This window comes from Elephas maximus, chromosome 1 (assembly GCF_024166365.1).
Source record: "Elephas maximus indicus isolate mEleMax1 chromosome 1, mEleMax1 primary haplotype, whole genome shotgun sequence".
Classification (NCBI taxonomy): Eukaryota; Metazoa; Chordata; class Mammalia; order Proboscidea; family Elephantidae; genus Elephas; species Elephas maximus.
Genome location: NC_064819.1, coordinates 14,062,671 through 14,088,331, shown reverse-complemented (window position 1 = coordinate 14,088,331; position 25,661 = coordinate 14,062,671). Strand labels below are relative to the sequence as shown.

The 25,661-nt window shown below is 39.4% G+C and overlaps 1 protein-coding gene across 3 annotated transcripts in view; it reads right to left on the bottom strand.

The window, feature by feature from the left end:
- SEC22A (SEC22 homolog A, vesicle trafficking protein) overlaps positions 1–25,661 on the bottom strand; it is a 78,051-nt gene that overhangs the window by 9,827 nt on the left and 42,563 nt on the right. For all 3 annotated transcript variants that reach the window (XM_049878281.1, XM_049878272.1, XM_049878292.1), the window contains exons 5-6: positions 18,995–19,110; positions 7,380–7,445 (exon numbers count right to left, since the gene is read on the bottom strand). In XM_049878281.1, coding sequence (XP_049734238.1) covers positions 7,380–7,445; positions 18,995–19,110 — 182 coding nt within the window. The remainder of the gene's footprint in view (positions 1–7,379; positions 7,446–18,994; positions 19,111–25,661) is intronic.

Genomic DNA, 25,661 nt, shown 5'->3' with positions numbered 1-25,661 from the left:
GCCTAAAGCTCAAACCTCAGTGTGTTACAGCCAGATGCCACAGTTCCCACACTGGCCTGGTTTTAGAGAAGGCTGAGTAGGGAGCCAGGACTTTCATTCTCATGAGATGGTAACGAACCCCTCAAACTCCCACTCACCACCTCCAACCAGGTGTTAAGAGAGACCACGTGGGGAACCTGGACATTCACCTAGAAGCAATGAGGCAATAGATTTCTCATGAGAAGCCACACAGGCCAGAAACAAGTGGAACAACATTTTTCAGGTGCTCAAAGAAAAGAGCTATCAACCCAGAATCCTATATCCAGTGAAACATCCTTCAAGAATGAAGAAATCAAAACATTGTTGCCAGTAGATGTACCCTAAAAGAATGGGTAAGGGAAGTTCTCTAAACAGAGAGGAAACAAGAAACTTGGAATATCGGGAAGGAAGAAAGAACATGATAAGCAAAAATATGGGTAAAAGCAATAGACCTTCCTTTTCCTCTTGAGATAGTTAAAGCAAAAACTTTAACACCGTCTCTGACGTGGCTCTAAATATATGTAGGGGAAATATTTAAGACAATTATATTATAAATGGGGGAGGGTAAAGAGATGTAAGGGAAGTAGGGTTTTCACACTTCACTTGAACTGGCAAAAGGATGACACCGGAAGATGGTGATAAGTATATATATTGTAATACCTAGAGCGACCACTAAACGCGCTATACAGAGATAACACTCACAACAGTATAGACAAATCAACTAGAATTCTTAAAAAAAATGTTCAGGTAGCCCTCAGAAAGGCAGGAAAAAGAAAAATAGAAACAAAAAATAAAACGGCAGACCTAAGCCCTAACATATCAATAATTACATTTATGTATATGGTCTAGATGTATCAATTAAAAGACAAAGATTGGCAGAGTAGATTAAAAACATAAGCCAACTATACATTGTTAACCAGAAACTCACTTCAAATGATGCAGAAAAGCTGAAAGTCAAAGAACGGAAAAGGATGTATTATACAAAAAAAACCCAGGAATGGCTATATTAATATCAGATAAAGTAAGCTTCAGTGCAAAGAAAATTACCAACGACAGAGAAGAACATTATATAATGATGGGTTGATCCGCCAAGACAACACAGCAATCCTAAATATTCCTGCACCAAACAACACGCTGCAAAATATGTGAAACAAAAACTGGTATAACTGAAAGGAGAAATAGACAAATTCACGATTATAGTTGTAAACTTCATCGCCTCTTACTGTCAACAGCTGATAAAACAAAAATCTGCAGAGATGTAGAAGAACTCAACATCCATCAACCAACAAGATCTGACATTTCTAAAACGCTCACCCAACAACAGTAGAATATATCTTTTTTTCAAGTGCCCATGGAATGCAAACCAAGATAGACATATTCTGGGCCGTAAAACAAACCTCGCCAAAAAAAAAAAAAAATCATACAGAGTGTGTGTTATGGATTGAATAATGTCTCCCAAAAATACATATTGTAAATCGTAACCTCTATGCCTGTGGTTATAATTCCATTTGGGAATGGGCTGTCTTTGTTATGTTAATGAGGCAGGATTAGCGTAGGGTATGTTTTAAATCAATGTCTTCTGCAATATGAGATTAAACAAGCAAGCGAGAAAAGCAGACATGGGGGAAGACTGATGCCAAACCACAAAAAGATCTCCAAGGAACCTGGAAACAAGCTGAAGAGACAAAGACCTTCCCCCAGAGCTGACAGAAAGAGAAAGCCTTCCGCTGGAGCCGAAGCCCTGAATTCAGACTTCTAGCCTCCTATACCATGAGAATATAAATTTGTTTGTTAAAGCACCCACCTGTGGTATTTCTGTTACAGCAGCACTAGATAACTAAGACAGTGTGTGTTTGGAATCGAACTAGAAAATCAATAACAGGAAAATATTCAAACACCTGGAAATTAAACAACACAATTCAAAATAATCCATAGGCAAGGAGGAAGTCTCAAGGACAATAAAAAAAAATACACTGAAATGAAAGAAAATACAACACATCAAAATTTGTGAGACACAGCTAAAAAAGTACTAAGAGGAAAATTTATAGCATTAAATGCATATATTATAAAAGAGGAAACTCTTAAATCAATAATCCAGTTCCCACCTCAAAAACCAGAAAAGAAGAGTGAACCCAACCCAAAACAAGCAGGAGGAAGGGGATAGTAAAGGTAAGAGCAGAAATTAATGAAATTAAAAACAGAAAAACAACAGAGGAAAAAAAACAATGAAACAGTAAGTTCTTTGAAAAGATCAATGAAATCGACAAGAATGATAAAGATAAAAAGAGAGAGGATACAAATTATCCATTATCAGGGACAAAACAGGGAATACCACCAAAGATATCAAAAGGACAATTAAGGGAATACTATGAATAGCTATAAACCAGGTGCTGTCCAGTCAATTCAGACTCAAGGTGACCCGATGTATGTCAGAGTAGAACTATGCTCCTTGGGTTTTCAGTGGCTGGTTTTTTGGGAAGTGGATTGCCAGGCCTTTCTTTTGAGGTGCCTCCGGGTGGATTCGAACCTCCAACCTTACAGTTGGCAGCTGAGTGCATTATCCATTTGCACCACCCAGAACTCCATGAACAGTTACACAAATTCGACAATTTAGATGAAATAGACCACTTCTTCAAGAAATACAAACTACCTTAAACAACGCAATATGAAGCAGATAATATGAATAGTCCTACAACTATTAAGGCAATTGAATTTGTAATTTAGATACTCCCAAAATACAAATCTTCAGGCACAAATGGGTTCACTGAAGAATTCTACCAAAAGTTTAAAGAAGAATTAATGCCAATTCTACATGATTTATTCCAGAAAATAGAAGGGAAGGGAACACTTCCCAATTCATTTTATAAAGTTAGTATTACCCTGATACCAAAACTAAACAAAGACAATATAAAAAAGAAAACTACAAATATCCCTCATGAATATACATGTGAAAATTCTTAATAAAATATCAGCAAATAGAATTCAGCAATATGCTTAAAAAAATTATACGCTATGACCAAGTGGGGTTTATTCCAGAGATGCAAGGCTGGTTTAATATTGGAAAATTCATTAGTGTAATCTATCATTTTAACACCTAAAGAAGAAATCAACGTGATCATACCAACTGATACCAAAAAAAAAAAGCATTTGACAAAATTCAACATTCAATCATGATAAAACCCCTCCAAAAAACAGGACTAGAAGGGAACGTCCTCAGTTAGATAAAGAACATCTACAAAAACTCTACGGTAACAGCATACTAACGGTGAAAGACTGGATGCTTTCCCCTCAGATCAGAAAAGGCAGAAGAACTGGAATAGCTAAAATGGTTTTGAAAAGAAGAGTAAAATGAGAGGAATTGGCTTACCCAGTTTAAATATTTATCATATAGCTAAAGTAATCAAGACTACATGTTTTTGGCAGAGAATCGGATGCACAGAGCCATGGAACAGAAAAGAGAACTCAGAAAGAGACCCGTATAAATATGCCCAGCGGATTTTTAACGAAGGTGCAAAAGTAATTCAGTGGAGGAAAAGATAGTCATTCTAACAAATGGTGTTGGAGCAACTGGCCATCCAGGAGCAAAAATAAATAAATAAACCTCAATCTAAGTCTTATAAAAAATTAACTCAAAATGGATCACAGACTTAAATGTAAAACATAAACTATAAAACTTATAGGAAAAAAAAAAGGAAATAATCTTCAGGGTCTAGGGCAAGGCAGAGAGTTCCTAGACTTGATACCAAAAGCATGATCCATAAGAGATAAAACTGATAAATGTGACTTCATCAAAAGTAAAAACACTCTGTGAAATAGTCTGTTAAGAGATGAAAAGGAGAACTACAGAATGGAGAAAATATTTGCAAACTACATATCTGACAAAGAACTAGTATCTATAATATATAAAGAACTCTTAAAAACTCAGCAGTAAAAAAAGAAACAATCAAATCAGAAAATGAACACTTAACTGAAAAGGATATACATGGTAAATCAGCACACGAAAAGATGTTCACTACCATTAGCCGTTACAGAAATGCAGATTAAAACCACAATGAGGTATCATTACACATCTACCGGAATGACTAAAATAAAAAATAGTGACAATACTCAATGCTGGCAAGGATGCTGAGAAGCTGAATCACTTATACATTGCTGATGGGGATGAAAAGTGGTGCCGACACCGTGGTAAGCAGTTTGATATTTTCTTAAAAAACTAAGCATGCCACTGTCGTATGACCCGGCAATTGTGTTCCTGGGCATTTATCCCAGAGGGATGAATACTTAAATGTTCATGAAAAACCCTATATATGAGTATTCATATCACCTTTATTTGTGTTAGCCAAAAACCTGGAAACAACTCAGATGTCTTTCAATGGGTGAATGGTTAAACATCGTGCGGTACATCCAGCCATGGAACACTACTCAGCACTAAAACGGAACAAATGCTGATACACGCAACAACCTGGATGAATCTCCAGAGTTGAGCTGAGTGAGAAATGCCAACCCCCAAAGACTACATGCTGCATGCCGGCCTCCTGCACACAACATTCTCCAAAGGACAAAATTAGAGAAACGGAGAACACATCAGTGGTCGCCAGCTGCTACGGATGGGGTGGGGGCCTGATGGAAGTGGGTGTGGCTACAATAGGGCAACACGAGATCCCTGTGGTGATGGAGAAGCTCTGTGTCTTGGCTGCATCAGTGTCGGTATCCTGGCTGTGATATTGTGCTACAGTTTTGCAAGACGGTGCCGTCGGGGGGGAGCTGGGTGAAGGGTGCACAGGATCTCTCCAGGTCATTTCTTACAACTGCATGTGAACCTACAACTATCTCAACACAAAACGCTTTGTAAGAAAAACTCTACATGCAAATATTTGTCTGTAGCTTACTTTATAATACAATTCCATACACACACTATACATGCAAAGAAATGTTAGCAATTGATGGCCCTAGGTCTACTAATCTTCCAACTTTCCTACAGGTTTGAAAGTTTGGGGAAAAAATACTGAGGGGAAAGAAACAGTCTCTGTTTTCTTCAGTGATCTTTCACTTTCTTATTTGAAATGTTTTACATCAACCTTGCACCCATCCTGCTGACCTCTGGGCTTCCACATACATCCACAGTCTAGAGAAAAAGATGACATACCATGTAGTAGTGGTCTCTGAAGTCTGATCTAAAGACGATGAAAAGATATCCTGACAACTGGAGATGGATCATATTACGTGGTCAAATGTAACCACTCAATTTTTACTGTGTAAAAAAGGCGGCACCATCATCATCCCGCTCAGCGTACTAGGAAAGCGTGCAGTTTCGTGCCCGTCAGTGTGGAGGAAATTGTTCTCCTGCTTTTCTTTTCTGAAGCATGAGTTCATTTATTTCTCTCCAGTAGAAGGACACCACGAGGCAGCTCCTAGAACTACTTTAGGCTGTTCTGGAAAATGTCACAGGCCTGCTGATGGACAGCCGGGTGGCCGAGAGCACTGGCTCTGGACTCACACATACCTGGCTTCAAATCACTGACCATCTGGGCCTCAGTGAAAAATGGTAACAGGATTTGTGTAGGCTTCTTGTGAGGATTTAATGGTATAAATTGTGTAAAATGCTGAGTACAAAGTCAGAGCTCAATTATTATGTTACTGTTATTATCAAGCATTTAAAAATTACTTCATTAAGGCAGAGCAGCCAAAAGATAGAGATTTTTACAAGACTAATTCATGAAATTACTTTAAAGTAATTCTTAACGTTAATATTAAGTTCCTTGTGATACAACATTGTTTCAGAATCAAGTAAGATAATGCCCATTGAAACTATACAAACATAGGCATTTCGCTCAGAGCGTGATGTAGGGGAAAGAGTACAATATTTAAAGTCCAGAATACTTAGCGTTAAACCGGGACTCCACCACTTACTGCCTAGTGATCTCAGGATAGTGCTGAAACTGCTCCAGCTTTCCTTTTTCAAAATGGGGTATCCTCTGTGCGACAGGATTGCAAGGAGGAAAGTTGAAATTTTATGTAAGAATAACTGCATAAAATTCAAGCACTAAGTGACATTAAGACACAAGTTTTCATGTTTCCTACATGAAATGCCATTCATTAGGGTTAAATCTGAAGCCCTGGTGCTGCCATGGCTAAGAGCTTGGCTGCTAACCAAAAGGTCGGCAGTTCAAATCCGCCAGTTGCTCCCTGTCCTGTAGGGTCGCTGAGTCAGAGCCGACTCCACGGCACCTAACGACAACAATATGGTAAAATCTCTCGAATCCGACAGGAAAACCACTTCTGAAAATAATGTAAATGATTAAGAAAAAGGACAGGCTTTTTAAAAAACAAGGCCACTGGAACTAAAATTTTTACCATGTCTTTACATAAAAATAGAATGCAGAGATTCCAAATATTTCCCCACAGGCTTTTATTGAATCTTAGGTTGCCTTATATTTGAGGTTCTGAATCCTTCTCCTGTATTTTCTATGCAAGGAAGAGAAATGTGCCCATTATAAAAGTTAGGTCACAGGGCCTTACTCCGAGATGTTTTACCAAATTCTTGCGTATGGGTAGACGGCATGGCTACTCATCCTTCCCTACAATCTGTGCCTCCTCTGGGCTTGGAAATGGCTCCATACCCTCCAGGCACAAAGCCTGTTCCCAGTAAGTCTCCTGTCTATTCTGTCTTCAGGTCCTGGTGGCTCTTCTTTCTCAATGTCCATTTTTTCCTATTCCTACTGCTATTACCACAGCATTGCCGTCCAGTCAAGGCCAACTCATAGTGACCCTAAAGGACAGAACAGAACTTCCCCATAGGGTTTCCAAGGATCAGCTGGTGGATTTGAACTGCTGACCCTTTGGTTAGCAGCCAAGCCCTTAACCACTTCACCACCAGGGCGCCGCGATTACCATAGTTTAAACTCTCATTATCTTCTGGATGAAGTAACAGAATCACTGGCCAATTAATTTTCTTCCAATCTCTACTCCTACAATCCATTCTACTCATCACTGCTGAATTAAATTTCCTAATATCCTGCTGTTACTGTGTCACTCCCTATTAGAAGATTTTCCCAAAAGCAGAAGGTCCTCAGCCTAGAGTACAAGCAGAGCCTGGAAGCAGAATAAGTAGTGACCAGAAACACAAGAGTCAGCCTTTAGTGTCACAGGCCGGTGGTATGTCACCACTGAACCCCACACAGACAGAGCGTGAATGTTAAGTTCACAACGATCTAGATCCACTAAAATCAGAGACGCAGGCAAAGAACTCAGACGTTATTCTTACTTATTTAAAATGCATGTGCTTTTAAAAACATATATATTAGACTTGATACCTGAAACAAACAGTAATGGGGACGTGTTTCTCAATGTGAAGAACCTACCTGGTAAAGACAGGCTGCTGTTCCAAGAAAAAATGCAATGATGTAATTAAAATCCTCACCATCGCTCTGTGAAAATAAAATACAAGATTACTCTTTCTTCTGGTAGAAGGTCATCTCCACAAACAATCCATTGGAACAGGATCCTGACAATGTTTACGCACGAATGACCAAAATTCCACAAAGCAGTATATAAAAATTCTCATGAGCCCTAAAATGGAAATAGGAAATGTATCGTTAAGACCCAAGGAGTGTGAGGCTGAGGAAGGCTGCAAGGGTTCCTCTATTTCTTGTCTTCCCACAGCGATTTCATTTCACCTAAGAGAAAAAGAAACCCAACAGGAAAACGTTCCCACGTAATGTAAAAATACTCCTTTCTGTCTACTTAAGAAACCATATAAAAATGCACAACACCCCAGAGGCCTATGAAGTTTCTCCTGCTCACTAAGGTCACTACCTGACTCAAATAAATATTGACAAACTTTACTATCTAGGAAGCACAGCACTGAGTTGTCCAATAAAGTAATTTGACATGATTTAAAAAGCAAAACAAAACTGTGAAAGCTGAAAAGCTACTGTCCACTAAAAAAAAAAAAAAAAAAAAAAACTGTCCACTAGAGTGTGCTAAATCCCAACAAGAAAAACCAGGACCAGGCAGTGGGTGCATGCTCTGTAGAAAAGCAGCCACCCAGAGGAAAAACAGCTAGATCACACATAGAGTATTTCTTTTAAACCAAAACTAACACAGATGTAACAATCCACACTTTGCTATGCCGTTTTGGTTCCTCTTACACTTTCCAACATCTTATCATGTTACCTTTCTTCCAGGCAGGAGCATTAAACTCGCCCCTTGTCTACTTTAGAACAAAATATCTTGAAATAATGAAAATGTCCACAAGACACAGGAGTGTCTCTCGTGAGCATGTCTCCATGAAATAGTGTAAAGAGAAAATTCCCTTTGGAACTGTTACTAGGCAACATGACTGACTCTATGACAGATGGAGAGCGGCTTATCCTATTGAGAAGAACTGAAAACAGGAACCATGAATCTATCTGGGATGCTTAGGCCAGTTCCGCCCCAGAAGCAGGGAAGGTCAACATGAAACTTTTCTACTTTAATAGTTCTAAGAGTTTAAATAAACTCTGCTTGATTATTTTTTTATTTAGTCTTTTTTAAGTGGTCTTTTTTTCTGATGATAAAGTTCATACTTACCACAGAGAATTTGGAAAATATAGAATAATACAGATCCATATTTTTTTTTTTATACAGTCTATAATACCATTACATAGGGAGAGTTACTGCTACCCTTTCATGTATTCCCCTTCAGCCTTTTCTAGATAATTAGGGAGACAGAAGCAGAAAGGGGGGGGGGGGTGGATGGAATCATACTTTTATACAACTTAATCACTGTCCTACAAGTAGATATTATTTCCTCCCTAAAGTCACACTCTCTCTTTATAATTATCTTATACTTGCCTTTGGAACACTAAAGAGCATGCTCCCGTTGTCAGTAAGACTTGGGTTCACATCTTTCCTTACTAGCCATATGATCTTCAGCCACTTACTTCACTTCAATTTCCTCTTTTGAAAAATGATTATGAAACATAACTCATAAAAGTTACAGAAATTAAATAACACCTGCAAACACACAGGACAGTACCTAGCAGACTGTAAGTACTCGAGAGTTCACGTCTCTCTCTCTGGGGTTACTATCACTTACTTGATAATTAGGTTATCTTTCAGTACTGTTGAATCTCTGTGTACTGAGTTATATTCTTAATTAGATCCTAACCTTCCTGAAGGCAGAAGACAAATCTGACTGCAGGACCTTGCATGGAACTGTGCACACAGTAGCATACAAGTGCATGCTGAATTGAGTCAAGCTTTGAAAAATCTCTAATTCTGCTTAATAAAGAGAAAACTGCCTATAAGCTCTTCTCTATTCAACAAATTCTCAATAGCACCTGTGGGCCAGTACTGTGAAAGACCTAGGAAAGAAAACAAGTCCATACCAACTAAAGGAGCTCACTCTTTAATCAAGAAAGCAGATACACAAACCAACAATTCCCACAAGAATACCCTCCAGTTCTGCTGCCTAAAAACAACTCCAAAGGGAATTTTCTCTTTATACTATTTCACAAAGACATGCTTGTGAGAGACACTCCTGTGTCTTGTGGACATTTTTATCATTTAAAGATATTTTTTTTCTAAAGTAAGAAAAGGGGCAAATTTAATACATAAACAAAGAAAAAGGAGAGAAGGAATTTTTTTTCTAAAGCGACGATGAAGAGTTAAGCAGCAATAGTCACAAAATGTATTAGGACAACACTATTAAAGTGCTAGTAATAATTAAGAATATTTATTTTTAATCATTAAGTGAAAAAAGAACACAAAATTACAAATGGGCATAATACATATAGAATATACACAGAAAATGTGGGAATGATTTTTATTTTCTTCTTCATACATTTTCTCCCCAATTCTTTGACTATGATCATAGAATCAGGAAAAATTCTTTTATTTCTTTTGAAAGAAACCAAATACTACAACCTAGCATAGACATTATGCCACTAAATAAATGTAAAACTTCCCTGAGCTTTGACAGGCATGCAATTTCTTTAAAAGATATTAACAAGTTATGGGAAAAAAAGAACTCAAGGAATAAAAGTAAGTTGACTGCTTCGGCTTTGAAGTAACCCTTACAATTTTAGAATCAGAGAATCTTAGAATGTTAGTGCTGAAGTGGTCCTTGCATGCAAAGAGCTAAACTTTCATCTTGCAGATTAGGAAAATGATATCCAAGAAAGTAAAGTAACTCATCCAAGGTGACAAAGTTAGTTAATGGGACCTGGGACCAGGTATTCTGACTTCTAGGTCAGCATTTCTTTTCTTTTTTTTTTTTTTTCAGAAGAACAGAGAAAAGTGAATCCATTTACTTCAAGTTCAAAAACAGGCAAGAAATGCTGTTAGGTATATGTACACGTACATGAACGTGTGTGTATATACATATATATATAATATATGCACACCTATGTGTATACAGGAAACTCTGGTGGCACAGTGGTTAAGAGCTATGGCTGCTAACCGAAAGGTCAGCAATTCAAATCCACCAGGCACTCCTTGGAAACCATCTGGGGCAATTCTACTCTGTCCTATAGGGTCGTTATGAGTCGGAATCAACTCGACGGCAACGGGTTTGCTTTTAATGGGTACTCGTATATGTAAGGAGCCGTGGCAGTGCAATGGTTAAGCACCAGATGTTAACCAAAAGATTCAATGGATCAAACCCACCCAGTGGCTTCAGGGGAGAAAGACCTGACGATCTGCTCCCATAAAGATTACACCCTCAAAAACCCCATGCAGAGGTCCCACCCTGTCACACGGGGTCGCCATGAGTCAAAAATCAACTCAGTTGGTCCAGGTCTGCATTTCTACCACTTTACCAGGACACTCGATTTTTTTCTAATGTACCACAAACAAATTACTTCTAGGCTGACATCAGCCTAATTTATATCATTGTTTCAAGGTTGATCCTTAAAGGAACACAGGCAATATAAACCCAGTGTGATAAAAGCTCATGCGTTCATGAGGTGTCAATTCACGATAAATTATATTAACATCTCTAGACTCAGAGCAAAGTTTGGAAAAGAGTGAAAATAATCTAATTTACACATTCTCTGAACTCCAAATCAAATTTATCAACTTAAAAAACAAGAACAAAAAACCACGCCCGTCCTATAGCTCCACAGTCTGAACTTAGATACCAAAGAAAGACTTCAGTGCTGCGTATTTTAATAAATCCCTTGCTGGCACCCTACAAGGCAGCTATTAATCTACAAGAAACAAACACATGCTGAACCTTCAAACAACATTAACAATACCCAGAAATGTTGACTCATGCGGGTTTCTCAAATTTAAACGTGCCTCAGGCAAGCAGTTACATATTAGAAGATAAATGTGGCAATCATTTTTAGTATTTGAAAAAAGTAGTAAGAATCCATGACCTTTAAAAAGGTAAACTTTAAATATCTATATATTGCTTATACTCAGGAAATATATATTTTAAGCTAGATCTAAAAATATCATCCCCAAATAAATTTTTTGCTCTTAAATCAAGTATTAAAGAAATATGGGGGCCCTTTAATCTGGGTACTGCTTTTCCTCCTCCTCTACCACCCCCATATCTGAGTAACTCCACTGCAGGTGACGTCACAGTAGATAGGGGTTTAAGGACTGTGTCTCGGGATTTGCACTCTAAGTCTGCATAGCTGATTACCTCACAAATATCTTTTACTGACCAAAAATTATCTATAGCTGTTCTAGAGGCTGTTCCTAATGCAAACACAGCGGCCAATCAAAGAGAAGGCTAAGAGCCTGTCTTAAGTTCAAGAGCTTCAGTGAGACTGAAAAGCATCTTTTAACCAGTACGAGTCATGAATAATGGTAAAAGAAACTGATGAGGGAAAATTAAAAACAGGAGATCTCGGGTCATCAGTTTTGCATACATTTTCTTTCAGGTTAAATCAGGGTATAAAAGATGTGCTTGTTGAAATTAATTTTTATGCCTGAAACTGCCCTGCTTAAAACTTTATCAGTGTGCCCATCTGCATTCTGACATTTCAGTTTTTCCTTCCGTCTGCCTCTATGGACCAACTTAGAGTTTCTTGGATCAGGTAACAAAAGCTGTTGAAGTAAATTTAGTGAAGCACAACAGTGAAAGACAAAAATTCTCTATCAACAATCAGAAAGACATCTTCAGAGACACAAGCATCCCCAGGGTCCCCAAATTATAAATGAGCTACTAATAAGACCACTCTAACCTTTTGCTTAACTGTGGTGCAATGGTTAAGCACTTGGCTGCTAACTGAAAGGTTGACAGCTCGAACCCACCAGTGGCTTCGCCCCATGGGAGAAAGATGTGCCAGTCTTCTTCTGTAAAGATTACAGCCTAGGAAACCCTATGGATGAGTTAGTTCTACTCTGTCCTATAGGGTTGCAATGAGTCTGAATTGACTAGATTGTAATGGATTTGATTTTTGGGGAGGGGGGGTGGGGGTGTGAGTCAGAATCAACTCCATGGTACCTAACAACAACCTTTTGTTTATCTACATTTACCCCATGCCTCCTTCACACTCCACCATCATAGTTCCGAGGAATTGTTTAAAACAAAAAAATCTTGATGCTTCTAGGGGAAACTGTGGATAGAGTTTAAGATAGAGGCAGGAAGAAGCTATAAAAAACCCAGGAAAGAGGATCAGCTCAGGCTCCCATTACGGCAACCTAAAAATATTTACCTTTACTCTGACTGAAATTTTTGTTACTTGAAAAACTACCAATTGAAGTTGGGTTAACAAAAGTTGTCCTTTTTTTTTTCTACTTACATAACAGGTGATAATATTTATTTTGATTATTTAAAATTTGAATAAATAATATATTCATATGATTCAAAAAGTAAAAAATTTTACATAAACAATGCATTAAAGGTATGCTGTGAGACATTTTGGAAACCCTGGTGGCGTAGTGGTTAAGAGCTACAGCTGCTACCCAAAAGGTCGGCAGTTCAAATTCACCAGGCACTCCTTGGAAACCCTATGGGGCAGCTCTAATCTGTCCTAAAGGGTCGCTATAAGTCAGAATTGACTCAATGGCAATGGGTTTGGTTTTTTGGTTTTGGTGAGGCATTTCATTCCCACTCACTCTGTCTGTCCAGTTGTCGGCATGTTTATCAGTTTCTTATTTTTCTAGAGTTTCTGTATGTAAATTTATACAAATTAAAATATACTGTTATTCTGCCAGGCTATCCACAGTGGGGGTAACTGGGGCTGAGCCGGCAGGGATAGTAGATACAAGGTCAGGGGACCTGGTGTATTTCTCAAGCGCTTTCTCCGCATAGCCATTGTTTTGAGAGGACACAAAATTGTACCTCTGACCCTGAAACTTGAATCCGATCCCCAGACCTGGCGCCATCCTGGCTGGGGATCTGACCTCCCCACCTGGCCTCGTGTGAAGGGCAAGGCTCAGCACCGGCATGGGAGAGGAAGGAGTGGCCTGGGTGCGACAAGCCCTACCTGAACTTCGACTGAGTGGACCCACACCTACCCAAGGAACATTATGGATAGTACTTTTGGTGTTGTATCTGAAAGCTCATCACCAAGCCCAGAGTGAGAAGTGAGAAGGTTCCTCTCTTTCCAGTTTTCTTTCAGCTTGGCATTAAGAAGAAAGTCTCCCTTGAATGATCGTATGTTCCCCCCACCAAAAAAAATTTAATTAATAGACTTATTTTTTAGAGTAGTTTTAGGTTTACAGAAAGTTGAGTAGGTAGTACAGAAAATTTCCATATGCTCCCTCTCTCCCCTCTCACAGATTCGCCATTAACATTTTGCCATCAATGCAGTACATTTGTGACAACCAATGAACCAATTCTGACACATTATTATTAACTGAAGTCCAGAGTTTACATTAGGGTTCACTGTGTTGCACAGTTCTATGGGTTCCGACAAACGCATAATGTCATGTGTCCACTATCACAGTATCATACAGCTTAACTGCTCTAAAAACCTTCTATGGTCCTCCTATTCATCCTTCTGCCCCTCACCCCCAAATCCCTGGCAACCACTGATCTTTTTACTGGTCTCTACAGTTTTGACTTTTCCAGAATGTCATAGTTGGAATCCTACAATATGTAGCTTTTTCAGACTGGCTTCTGTTTACTAAGCAATATGCATTTAAGGTTCCTCCATGTCTTTTTGTGGCTTGGTACCTCATTTCTTTCTATTCCTGAACAATATTGCATTACATGGATGAGGTGCAGTTTATCCATTCACCTTCTGAAAGACATCTTGGCTGCTTCCAGTTCTTGGCAATTATGAATAAAGCCAAAAACCAAACCTGTTGCTGTCAAGTCAATTTCAACTCATAGCGACCCTGTAGAACAGAGTAGAACTGCCCCACACAGTTTCCAAGGAGCGCCTAGTGGATTCGAACTGCCGACCTTTTGGTTAGCTGCTGTAGCTCTTAACCACTACGCCACCAGGGTTTCCGGATGTAATATAGTTTGTTTATCCATTCATGTTTTGACGGTCATCTTGGCCGCTCCCAGTTCTTGGCAGTTGTGAATAGGGCTGCTATAAATGTGCGTGCAGGTTTTTGTGTGGATGTAAGTTTTCAATTCCTTACTAAAAAAAAAACCAAACTCGTGGCTGTCGAGGTGATTCTGACTCATAGCAACCCAACTCATTAGGGAGCATACGGTAAGACAATGTTTAGCTTTGTGAGAAACTGTCAAACTGTTTTCCAAAGCTGTAGCATTCTGTCTTCCCACCAGCAAAAAATGAGAATTCTAGTTGCTCCTCATCCTTGCCAGCAATTGGTATTGTCAGTTTTTTTTTTTTAATTTTAGCCATTGTAATAGGTGTGTAGGCATCTCATTGTTCTAATCTGCAATTCCCTAATTATACATAATGTTGAGCATCTTTTCAAACGCTTATCTGCCATCCACAGGTCTTCTTCAGTGACATGTCCGGACCTTCTGCTTATTTTTTAAATTGGGTTGTTGATTTTCTTACTCTTGAATTTTAAGAGTTCTTTGTACATCTTGGTTACAAGTTCTTTATCAGATATGCATTTTGCAAATATTTTCTCCCAGTCTTTTCACCCTCTTAAGAGTTTCTTTTGCAGAGCAGACATTTTCTATTTTAATGAAGCCCAACTTGTCACTTTTTCTTTCATGGATCGTGCTCTTAGTTAATGTTGTATCTAAAAACTCATCGCCCAACCCAAGGTCACCTGGATTTTCTACTAGGTTATCTCCTACAAGCTTTACAGCTTTGCATTTTACACTGAGGTCTATGATCTATTTTGGGTTAATTTTTGTGAAAGGCGTGAAGTAACTGGCTAGATCCTTTTTTTTTTTTTTTTTGCAGAAGGATATCCAGTTGTTCCAGCAGGTGTTTGTGAAAAGAACTATCCTTTCCCCACTGAATTGCTTTGCCCCTTTTTCAAAGATGAGCTGATGATATTTATTTGGGTCTATTCCTAGGCTCTCTATCCTGTTCCATGGATTTGTCTTTTCTTTTTCCAGTACCTCACTGTCTCAATTACTGTAGCTTTATTGTAAGTCATGAAGTAGTGTCATTCCTCTAACTCGTTCTTCTTTAGTACTGTGTTGCCTACTCTGGGTCTTTAGCCTTTCTGTACGAATTTCGGAGCCCTGGTGGCACACTGGTTAAGAGCTTGGCTGCTAACCAGAAGGTCAGCAGTTCCAATCTACCAGCCATTCCTTGAAAACTCTATGGGGCAATTCTACTCTGTCCTATAGGGTCGCTATGAGTCGGAATCAACTTGACGGCAATGGGTTTGGTTTTCGGTTTTGGTTATATAAACTTTGGAATCAGACTTTAGAATCAGTTTCTTGATAGCCACAAAATAAAACCTGCTGGGGTTTTGAGATTGCACTGAATCTATAGATCAAAATGGGAAGAAATGATATCTTAGCCATATTGAGTCTTCCTATCCATGAACATGGAGTATTACTCCATTTATTTAGATCATCTTTGGTTTCTTTCCTCAGAGTTTTGTAGTTTTCTCTTGGAGATCTTGTACATATTTTATTAGGTTTATGCCTAAGTACTTCATTTTTGGGGTCTTAAAAAAAAAATTTTTTTTTTTTAAATATAAATGGTATTGTGTTTTTAATTTCAAATTTCAATTGTTGATTGTTGGTTTATAGGAAAGCAATTGACTTTATAATATAACCTTGTATCCTGTGACTTTGCTATAATTGTTTATTAGTTCCAAGAGTTTTGTTTTCTTTTGTTGTTGATTCTTTGATATTCTCTACACAAACAATCATGTCACCTGTGAACAAAGGCAGCTGTATTTCTTCCTTCCCCATTTGTACATCTTTCACTTCCTTTTCTTGTCTGCTTGCATTAACTGGGACTTGCACCGTAACAATGAATAGGAGGGGTGAGGGGGGACATCTTTGCTTTGTTCCTGATTTCAGGGGGAAACCATTTAACTTCTCACTGTTAAGTATGATGTCACCTGTAGGGTTTTTTTGTACATGTTCTTTATCAGGAGGAATAGGATAGCTGAATGCCTGAGACTGGCCAAGGATACAAACATTATTATTTATTTCCTTTAACAGATTTTGTGAAATACAATAGCCTTGTCTGAATTTTAACTTAAAGGTTGTGGTCTAAGCCCCCGATTCCACAACTTAGGTACTGTCTCCTGAGTTCAGGGGTGGTATGGCTCTGTGGTGTAAAAGCTTTTCTCTACTTTTTTTAAATCATATAATTTTAACCTTGAAGTGCCATCTTCATAATTTTTGGCAACTCTTAATACTATCATTAATTACATAATAAATTTCTTTAAATTGACTTCTATTAAAATTTATTTTAAAAGGAAAACTTTATATCTCTACCATTAATAGACACCAAACATAGATGTTAAAACTCATTGTCGTCGAGTTGATTCCAACTCATAGCGACCCTATAGGACAGAGTAGAACTGACCCATAGAGTTTCCAGGGAGCGCCTGGTGGATTCGAACTGTCAACCTTTTGGTTAGCAGCTGTAGCTCTTAACCACTACGCCACCAGGGTTTAGATGTTATACATTCATATATGTGATAAATACATGATTCTTAAAATTAAAAATGTTGAACCCTGTACTACCGAAAATCATCTGTTGCATAACCAGTGATAAATGTGGCCCATACTTTTAGAAATACTCAGCAAATCCACTCTGGCATTCATTTTACAAGCAATGAAACTGAGGACCAGAGAGTAAGGTTATCTAGCCAAGGTCACAGAGCTAATCAGTAGCTGAGCTGGGCACAATCTTCTCCACTCCTCTCCTCCATAAAAAATCAACTCTTCATACCCCTATACTACTGTTCTTTCCACTACAGCAAGTTAAAAAAAAAAAAAAGGCAAAAGAGTATCTTATTTATTAGCTTTTTAATTGGCAGTCTTCAAACTGCCTTTGTTTCTCCTTGGCAGGTTGTCTGACTGGCTCAAAACCGAACAGTCCTTCTGCTGGCTGAATGCTATCCTCGGAGTGTTCCCCCACTGAACAGCAATTTTAAAGCAGAATATAAAGTATGCTGAGGGGTTTCTGATAATTTGATAAATGGTAAGTAGCACTGTATTTTGGGCTTAAAGCTGACCCCCCCCCAAAAAAAAGACCAACTGATTCACAACGTGGAAGTGTGAAGAATCTTCAGAGAAGGTGAGTAGCAACAAGGGAAAGGGAAGCTGTCCAGTCTGAAACGTGCTAGACTTTAAGAACCAAACCAAAAACCAAACCCAGTGCCATTGAGTCAATTCTGACTCATAGCGACCCTATAGGACAGAGTAGAACTGCCGCACAGAGTTTCCAAGGAGCGCCTGGTGGATCTGAACTGCCAACCCTGTGGTTAGCAGCCGTAGCACTTAACCACTACGCCACCAGGGTTTCTGACTTTAAGAAAGGAAGTCTCAAAAGGTTTAAAGAAAGCATAAGAGAAAAAGGATATTTTGGTGGCTACAGTCTCTCTAAGAAAATCTGGTTTCAGAAGGAAAGTAAGAAAATCCACTGGGTCGGGGCAGGGGGGAACACACGGCAATAACCGAAGATATGAGTGGCTCCACAGATAGCTCAGGGTTTAAAAGGCCGCCAACAAAAAAGGGAAAGGAGAAGATAACTAAGTAGGGGTACACAGAAGTGGGCCAAAAACACAGCACGTACACACCCTCTCCATTCTTCTACTTGTCTCTCTACTCATATTTCCAGGTCAGTTCACCTCCTGTTATGACTTGAATTGTGTCCCCCAAAAAGATATGGTGAAGTCCAAATCCCTGGTATCTGTGAACATGACCTTGTTTGGAAACAGAGTCTTTGAAAATGTTATCAGTGAAGATAACATGAGGTCTTACCAGAGCAGGGTGGTCCCAATCCAATATAAGTGGTGTCCTATAAAAGAGGAGAAGAAACACTGATACGGACACAGTGGGAAAATGACCATGTGTAGCTGGAAGCAGAGACTGGAGTGATGCATCTGTAAACCAGGCACCAACGACTGCCAGCCATCACCAAAAGCTAGTCATGGAACAGATTCACCCTCAGAAGGAATCACCATAGCCAACACTCTAATTTTGTACTCTCAGCCTCCAGAACTATGAAAGAATAAACTTCTGTTCTTACAAGGCACCCAGTTTGTGGTAGTTGGTTATGGGAGTCCTAGGAAACTAATATACCCCTTCCCACAAAGCCTTCTTCTCCTATCTTGATTCACACTGATTTCTCCTCTTCTGAACTCTATGTACTTTGCAATTACTCATGGACGTCTTTGCCTCCCCAGTTCAACTGTAAGGTCTGGGACAGTCCCCAGAGTGCCTACGAGCAGTGCCTCCTGCAAAGCAGACGTTAAATAAATATGTGCCAGTTGAGTTAAAGAAGCCAACTAGAAATCAGTGTTTCTGAAGGAAGGGGGAGACTAGGATAGCTATAAAGAACAAAGAACTGGGGCATGCACTGTAGGCTGTATCAATACCCAATCCAACTCAAATCAATTGCTTAGTGAGTAGAATCAATAGGCATAGTCACCTGAAATTGCAAAAATGGCACAATACCTGCAGGAGACTTTCTATGGCATGAAAACCTCGAATTAAATTCAGAGCGCCACATAAAAGGCTCAGGATAAAGGCCACAATCCCTGACAGAGTTGCAGGTTCCAGTCGCTGATGAGCTGGAAAAGAAAAGAAAGGGTTAAAAAGGAACAGCAATTATCTCATGTCCCTAAATTTATATAAAACAGAGATTCACTGCTCAATTTAAATGGGTCAAACATAGACTCACCTTGGAAAATTACTGAACAATATTTGTTAGTCATTAAGTATTTTTTAAAAAATGAAAAAACATTTGTTAACACAAAAGCTTCGCTTCCTTAAACTAACTTAACTCCTTTTTCTCTACATTTTTAACAAAGACCTCTAACTTGTATTTGGGATACACAGTGCTAAGGAATACTCACGTCTGGCAGTAAGTCATGTCGAAAAAACCTGGCTGCCTAACTATGTCTACTATTTGCAACTAGATGCAGATATTTGCAAAGGTGACTTTGCCTGGAAATTCACTGCATAATTCCTACTCTTTTTGAAAATGCTTAGAAGACATCTTTAAGGACAAACATAACTTGTTTATTAAGCAAAGCTCTCCCTTATTTGGGTTCCGGGGCTATAAACACTACTGCATATACGTGGAAGCTCACATACAATCATGAATCTGAACTCCCCAATAGAACAGTCTTAAAGCTGTGAAGTTAACGGTCCTCTGAAGACCACTTGAAGGTATAAACGATAAAACACCAGGTGAAGAAGTGATCGTTTGATCTTTGCAAACATATTCTCTTATTTTTAAGGGCTTCAGTAGCATAAGCTATTCAGTTCTGCTACAGCTTCCCTTCATCATCATCTTGCTCTTAATAGAATTAACAGTGGGGTCTAAACGAAAACACAAGACTTAATACATCATCAGGACATGGCAAAAGGGAGGGGCTGGGAAGAGAGGACAACAAATCACATTTAGATCATTTTATTTAAATCACTGAAGTGTAAAAGTGCTAACAATGGAGTTAATGAGGTGGAACGTGAATATAAGGAAGGACTTAAATCTTTGCTACTTATATTCAATCATTACAGCAGAAAGCTTCTCGAAACAGTTCATAAAGACACAAAAACTCACAGATCACACACACAAAAAGATTTATTCCTCAAGTTCGGCAGAAAATCCTAAGATGGGATAACATTTTCTTAAATTTCTTCCGTGCCCAAGCTCACTGCCCGGTCTCTCAATCAATCTCCTGGAGATTTTATAAGAAAATGGGAACTAAATGTCACTGTAAAGTATTGATAAAACACTGATACCAGGCTTTCAATCAGTAGAGAACAAATCTCACAATTTAAAAATCTATCCAACTGGTCTACTAATTAGTCACGTTTTACATTTTCTCTCAACAGTGAGCAAGGGACAACTGGCCTCTAAAAAAAAAAAAGAAATCTTTGATATGGGCCTCAAGCATAAAGCCACCTGAAAACAGAATAGATTATATAAATCCCATTTCAGAAGTATATAAAACAAGTTTACTGTTTAGAAAATCCCTAATAATATTTGGCATTCTAACTAAAAAACCTTGGCTTTTTATGGTCAAGTAAAGTATGACCATTCTTAAATGGAAAAAATTACCATATTAATGTGTTGATGACTAAGAAATGAATAATAAGACTACATAAATATTTATTAAGTTTGTAACACTTGCCTTTGGCCTTAGAGAAGTCTCTTTAGAATGATAGCACACTATTTATAAATTTACAAATTCAAAATGACCAAAAATATTTCCAAAGGCCTAAAAGCAAATGATAAGCCTACAGATGAGGTATGCGTTGTGTGTGGAAGGACCAGCAGGAGCGGTGCCAAATCACTGTGGTAAAGAAATCCTGAAGTGGAGATCCCCCTACTCCCAGTCTCACCCCCTTGCCGGGACCTGTGGCTTACATTCCGAGAATGGTTATCGAGAGAGAACTCCATCCGTACACAACATAAGAGGGTGGTGCTCCTTAAGGACAATTTCTCATTTGAACAAACTGTACTAGATACATAAACGCGTTTTAATGTTTTCTGTTATATACGTTATTGTTTATTTCAGTGAGGCAGATTTGAGATGTCTTGTTACCACAAATGCTTGCTGAACTCTTGGACGTGGCCCCATGCTAGGCACTGTTAGGCGAAGCCAGCATCTGAACAACAGCAAATGAGAGGCAGAGTAAGAAAAAATGTCTGCCCAAATCAAAGCAGCGCCACCTAGTGTATTTTTTTCTCTACTGTCCTCTGTTATAATGCCTTTTCTTTAGTCTCCTGAACCCAATAATGGCATTTTCATAACAAAATTAAGTTCTTCTCAAAATGTACCATTGGTTTATGGAGACAACCAAAGTTCCTAAAGGGTCGGAGTAAACCCCTTGGAGCCATATAGGGCTACTGGTTACAGTGAATTAACACACGCATTCGGCAAATACTTTTTGCCACGATTCTCGGTAACATGCTATGCTTTAGAAGACACACACACACACACACACACACACACACACAAAATCACACAATCTACCCTCAAGGCATTTCTTTTCTTTTAAAGGGAGCTGAGCAGACTGATAAACATATGAAAGTGACAAGGACCCCAAACTAAAAGAGGTAAGAATTTCTGAAGAGGAATGATAACCAGGAGGAAGGTGGTAAAATAACCAGGGGAAGTCTTTAAAACAGATAAAATGTGTTGTTGTGGTAGTGGTGAGCTGCCAATGAGTGGGCCCCTGACTCACGACAGCCCCACCCACCACGGGATCAGGCCGTTTTGATTTAAAACAGATAAAATGTGTTGTTGTGGTAGTGGTGAGCTGCCAATGAGTGGGCCCCTGACTCACGACAGCCCCACACACCACGGGATCAGGCCATTTTGATTTAGACAAAAGGAAAGAAGTGCGTTCCATGCAGAGAAGACCAGGAGCATGGAGATGATCTCCTCCTCCTAAGGGTGGCTGCTCTCGCGCTAAGTGCTTTACAGACATGACCTCGTTTCATCCTTCCAACGACTCAGTGCAGGAGGCACTATCATTATCCAGGTTTTTCAAATGAGGAAAGGAAGGTTTAGGGAAATTATGTAATTTGCCCAGTCACAAAGTAAGTAAATGAACTGGGATTTAAATCCAGGTAGCTCGACTCTCCCCCACTTCTCTGTCAGGTTGTTGTACTGTGGGGGCTTGCATGTTGCTGTGATGCTCCAGTATGGATTGCACCTGAACATAAAGAAAACAAAAATCCTCACAACTGGACCAATGGGCAACATCATGATAAACAGAGAAAAGACTGAAGTTGTTAAGGATTTCATTTTACTTGGATCCACAATCAACAGCCATGGAAGCAGCAGTCAAGAAATCAAAAGATGAGTTGCACTGGGTAAATCTGCTGCAAAGGACCTCTTTAAAGTGTTAAAGAGCAAAGATGTCACCTTGAAGTCTAAGGTGGGCCTGACCTAAGCCATGGTATTTTCAGTCGCATCATATGCATGTGAAAGTTGGACAATGGATAAGGAAGACCGAAGAATTGACGGCTTTGAGTTGTGGTGTTGGTGAAGAATATTGAATATACCACAGACTGCCAAAAGAATGAACAAATCTGTCTTGGAAGAAGTACAACCAGAATGCTCCTTAGAAGCAAGGATGGCGAGACTACATCTTACATACTTTGGACGTGTTGTCAGGAGGGATCAGTCTCTGGAGAAGGACATCATGCTCGGCAGAGTACAGGGTCAGCGGAAAAGAGGAAGACCCTCAATGAGGTGGATTGACACAGTGGCTGCAACAATGGGCTCAAGCATAACAACGATTATAAGGATGGGTCAGGACCGGGCAGTGTTTCATTCTGTTGTGCATAGGGTCGCTGTGAGTCGGAACCGACTTGACGGCACCTAACAACAACAACAACAGCTTGACTCTAAAATTCATGCTCTTAACCACTCTGCTATTGCACTTCGCTAGTTGTTTTGTTTGGGTTGAAGGGATGTCTGTGAAGTGTAGTAGGGGGAAATAAGATCAGAAAGGGAGGGCGAAGCAAATTAACAGTCCAAAATACTAAGCTAAGATTTTTAGGCAAATTAGACAATGGGAAAACACTGAAAAACAAGAGACTGATTTGATTACAGCTATGCTGAAAAAATATCACTCTATTAATGGGTTGTTGTGACAGAGCAGAATTGCCCCGTAGGGTTTTCTAGGCTGTCATCTTTACAGGAGCAGATCGCCAGGTCTTTTGTGGAGTCGCTGGGTAGGTCCTAACTGCCTACTTCTTGATTTGCAGCTGAACGCTTAACAGTTGCACTACCAAGGAGTGGAGAAATAATATTTTCTGAGTGCCTTCTCACTAGGCACACATTGTCCCATTTATTCTTCAGTACAACTGCATGCGGTAAGAATGGCTAACTTCTCTGTGCCTACATTTTCTCATCTGTAGACTGAGATTAAATAATTTGCTACAAATCAGACAGTAAGTGCCATTTACACAATTAGCACTTGGGGCCATCTGACTGCAAAGCTCATGCTCTGTCTATAATTCTGCATTAGGCAGCTCATGAGGGAGTTACTGAAAACCGCCATTAGGATAGCGACAGAGAAAATGGAAAGGAAGAAAGAGGTGAGAGATGCTATGGAGCTTAAAACTATTAGATTTACAAGAGCAGTGACACAAATAGACATATGCACACCCATGTTCATTGCAGCATTATTCACAGTAGCAAAAAGATGGAAAAAACCTAAGTGCCCATCAACAGATGAATGGATAAACAAACTGTGGTTGTTGTTGTTATTGTTAGGTGCTATCAAGTCAGTTCCAACTCATAGCTACCCTAGGCACAACAGAACCAAACAGTGCCCAGTCCTGCACCGTCCTTGCAATCGTTGTTATGCTTGAGCTCATTGTTGCAGCCACTGTGCCAATCTACCTCGTTAAGGGTCTTCTTATTTTCCGCTGACCCTGTACTCTGCCAAGCATGATGTCCTTCTCCAGGGACTGATCCCCTCCTGACAACATGTCCAAAGTATGTAAGATGCAGTCTCGCCATCCTTGCTTCTAAGGAGCATTCCGGTTGTACTTCTTCCAAGACAGATTTGTTCGTTCTTTTGGCAGTCTGTGGTATATTCAATATTCTTCACCAACACCACAATTCAAAGCCGTCAGTTCTTCTTCGGTCTTCCTTATCCATTGTCCAACTTTCACATGCATATGATGCGACTGAAAATACCATGGCTTGGGTCAGGCCCACCTTAGACTTCAAGGTGACATCTTTGCTCTTTAACACTTTAAAGAGGTCCTTTGCAGCAGATTTACCCAATGCAACGCATCTTTTGATTTCTTGACTGCTGCTTCCATGGCTGTTGATTGTGGATCCAAGTAAAATGAAATCCTTAACAACTTCAGTCTTTTCTCTGTTTATCACGATGTTGCCCATTGGTCCAGTTGTGAGGATTTTTGTTTTCTTTATGTTGAGGTGCAATCCATACTGAAGGCTGTGGTCTTTGGTCTTCATTAGTAAGTGCTTCAAGTCCTCTTCACTTTCATCAAGCAAGGTTGTGTCATCTGCATAACGCAGGTTGCTAATGAGTCTTCCTCCAATCCTGATGCCCTGATCTTCTTCATATAATCCAGTTTCTCAGATTATTTGCTCAGTATACAAACTGAATAGGTTTGGTGAAAGGATACAACCCAGATGCAGACCTTTTCTGACTTTAAACCAATCAGTATCCCCTTGTTCTGTCTGAACAACTGCCTCTTGATCTATGGAAAGGTTCCTCGTTAGCACAGGTAAGTGTTCTGGAATTCCCATTCTTCGCAATGTTATCCATAATTTGTTATGATCCACACAGTCGAATGCCTTTGCATAGTCAATAAAACACAGGTAAACATTCTTCTGGTATTCTCTGCTTTCAGCCAGGATCCATCTGACATCAGCAATGATATCCCTGGTTCCACGTCCTCTTCTGAAACTGGCCTGAATCTCTGGCAGTTCCCTGTTGATATACTGCTACAGCCATTTTTGAATGATCTTCAGCAAAATTTTGCTTGTGTGTGATATTAATGATATTGTTCTATAATTTCCACATTCAGTTGGATCACATTTCTTGGGAATAGGCATAAATATGGATCTCTTCCAGTCAGGTGGCCAAGAAGCTGTCTTCCATATTTCTTGGCATAGACGAGTGAGCACCTCCGGTGCTGCAACTGTTTCTTGAAACATCTCAATTGATATTCCATCAATTCCTGGAGCCTTGTTTTTCGCCAATGCCTTCAGAGCAGCTTGGGCTTTCTCCTTCAGTATCATCGGTTCCCGATCATATGCCACCTCTCGAAATGGTTGAACGTCGACTGATTCTTTATGGTATAATGACTCTGTGTATTCCTTCCATCTTCTTTTGATGCTTCCTGCCTCGTTTAATATTTTCCCCACGGAATCCTTCACTATTGCAACTCGAGGCTTGAATTTTTTCTTCAGTTCTTTCAGCTTGAGAAACACCAAGTGTGTTCTTCCCTTTTGGTTTTCCATCTCCAGCTCTTTGCACATGTCATTATAATACTTTGTCTTCTCGAGCCGCCCTTTGAAATCTTCTTTTCAGTTCTTTTACTTCATCAATTCTTCCTTTTGCTTTAGCTCCTCGACGCTCAAGAGCAAGTTTCAGAGTCTCCTCTGACATCCAT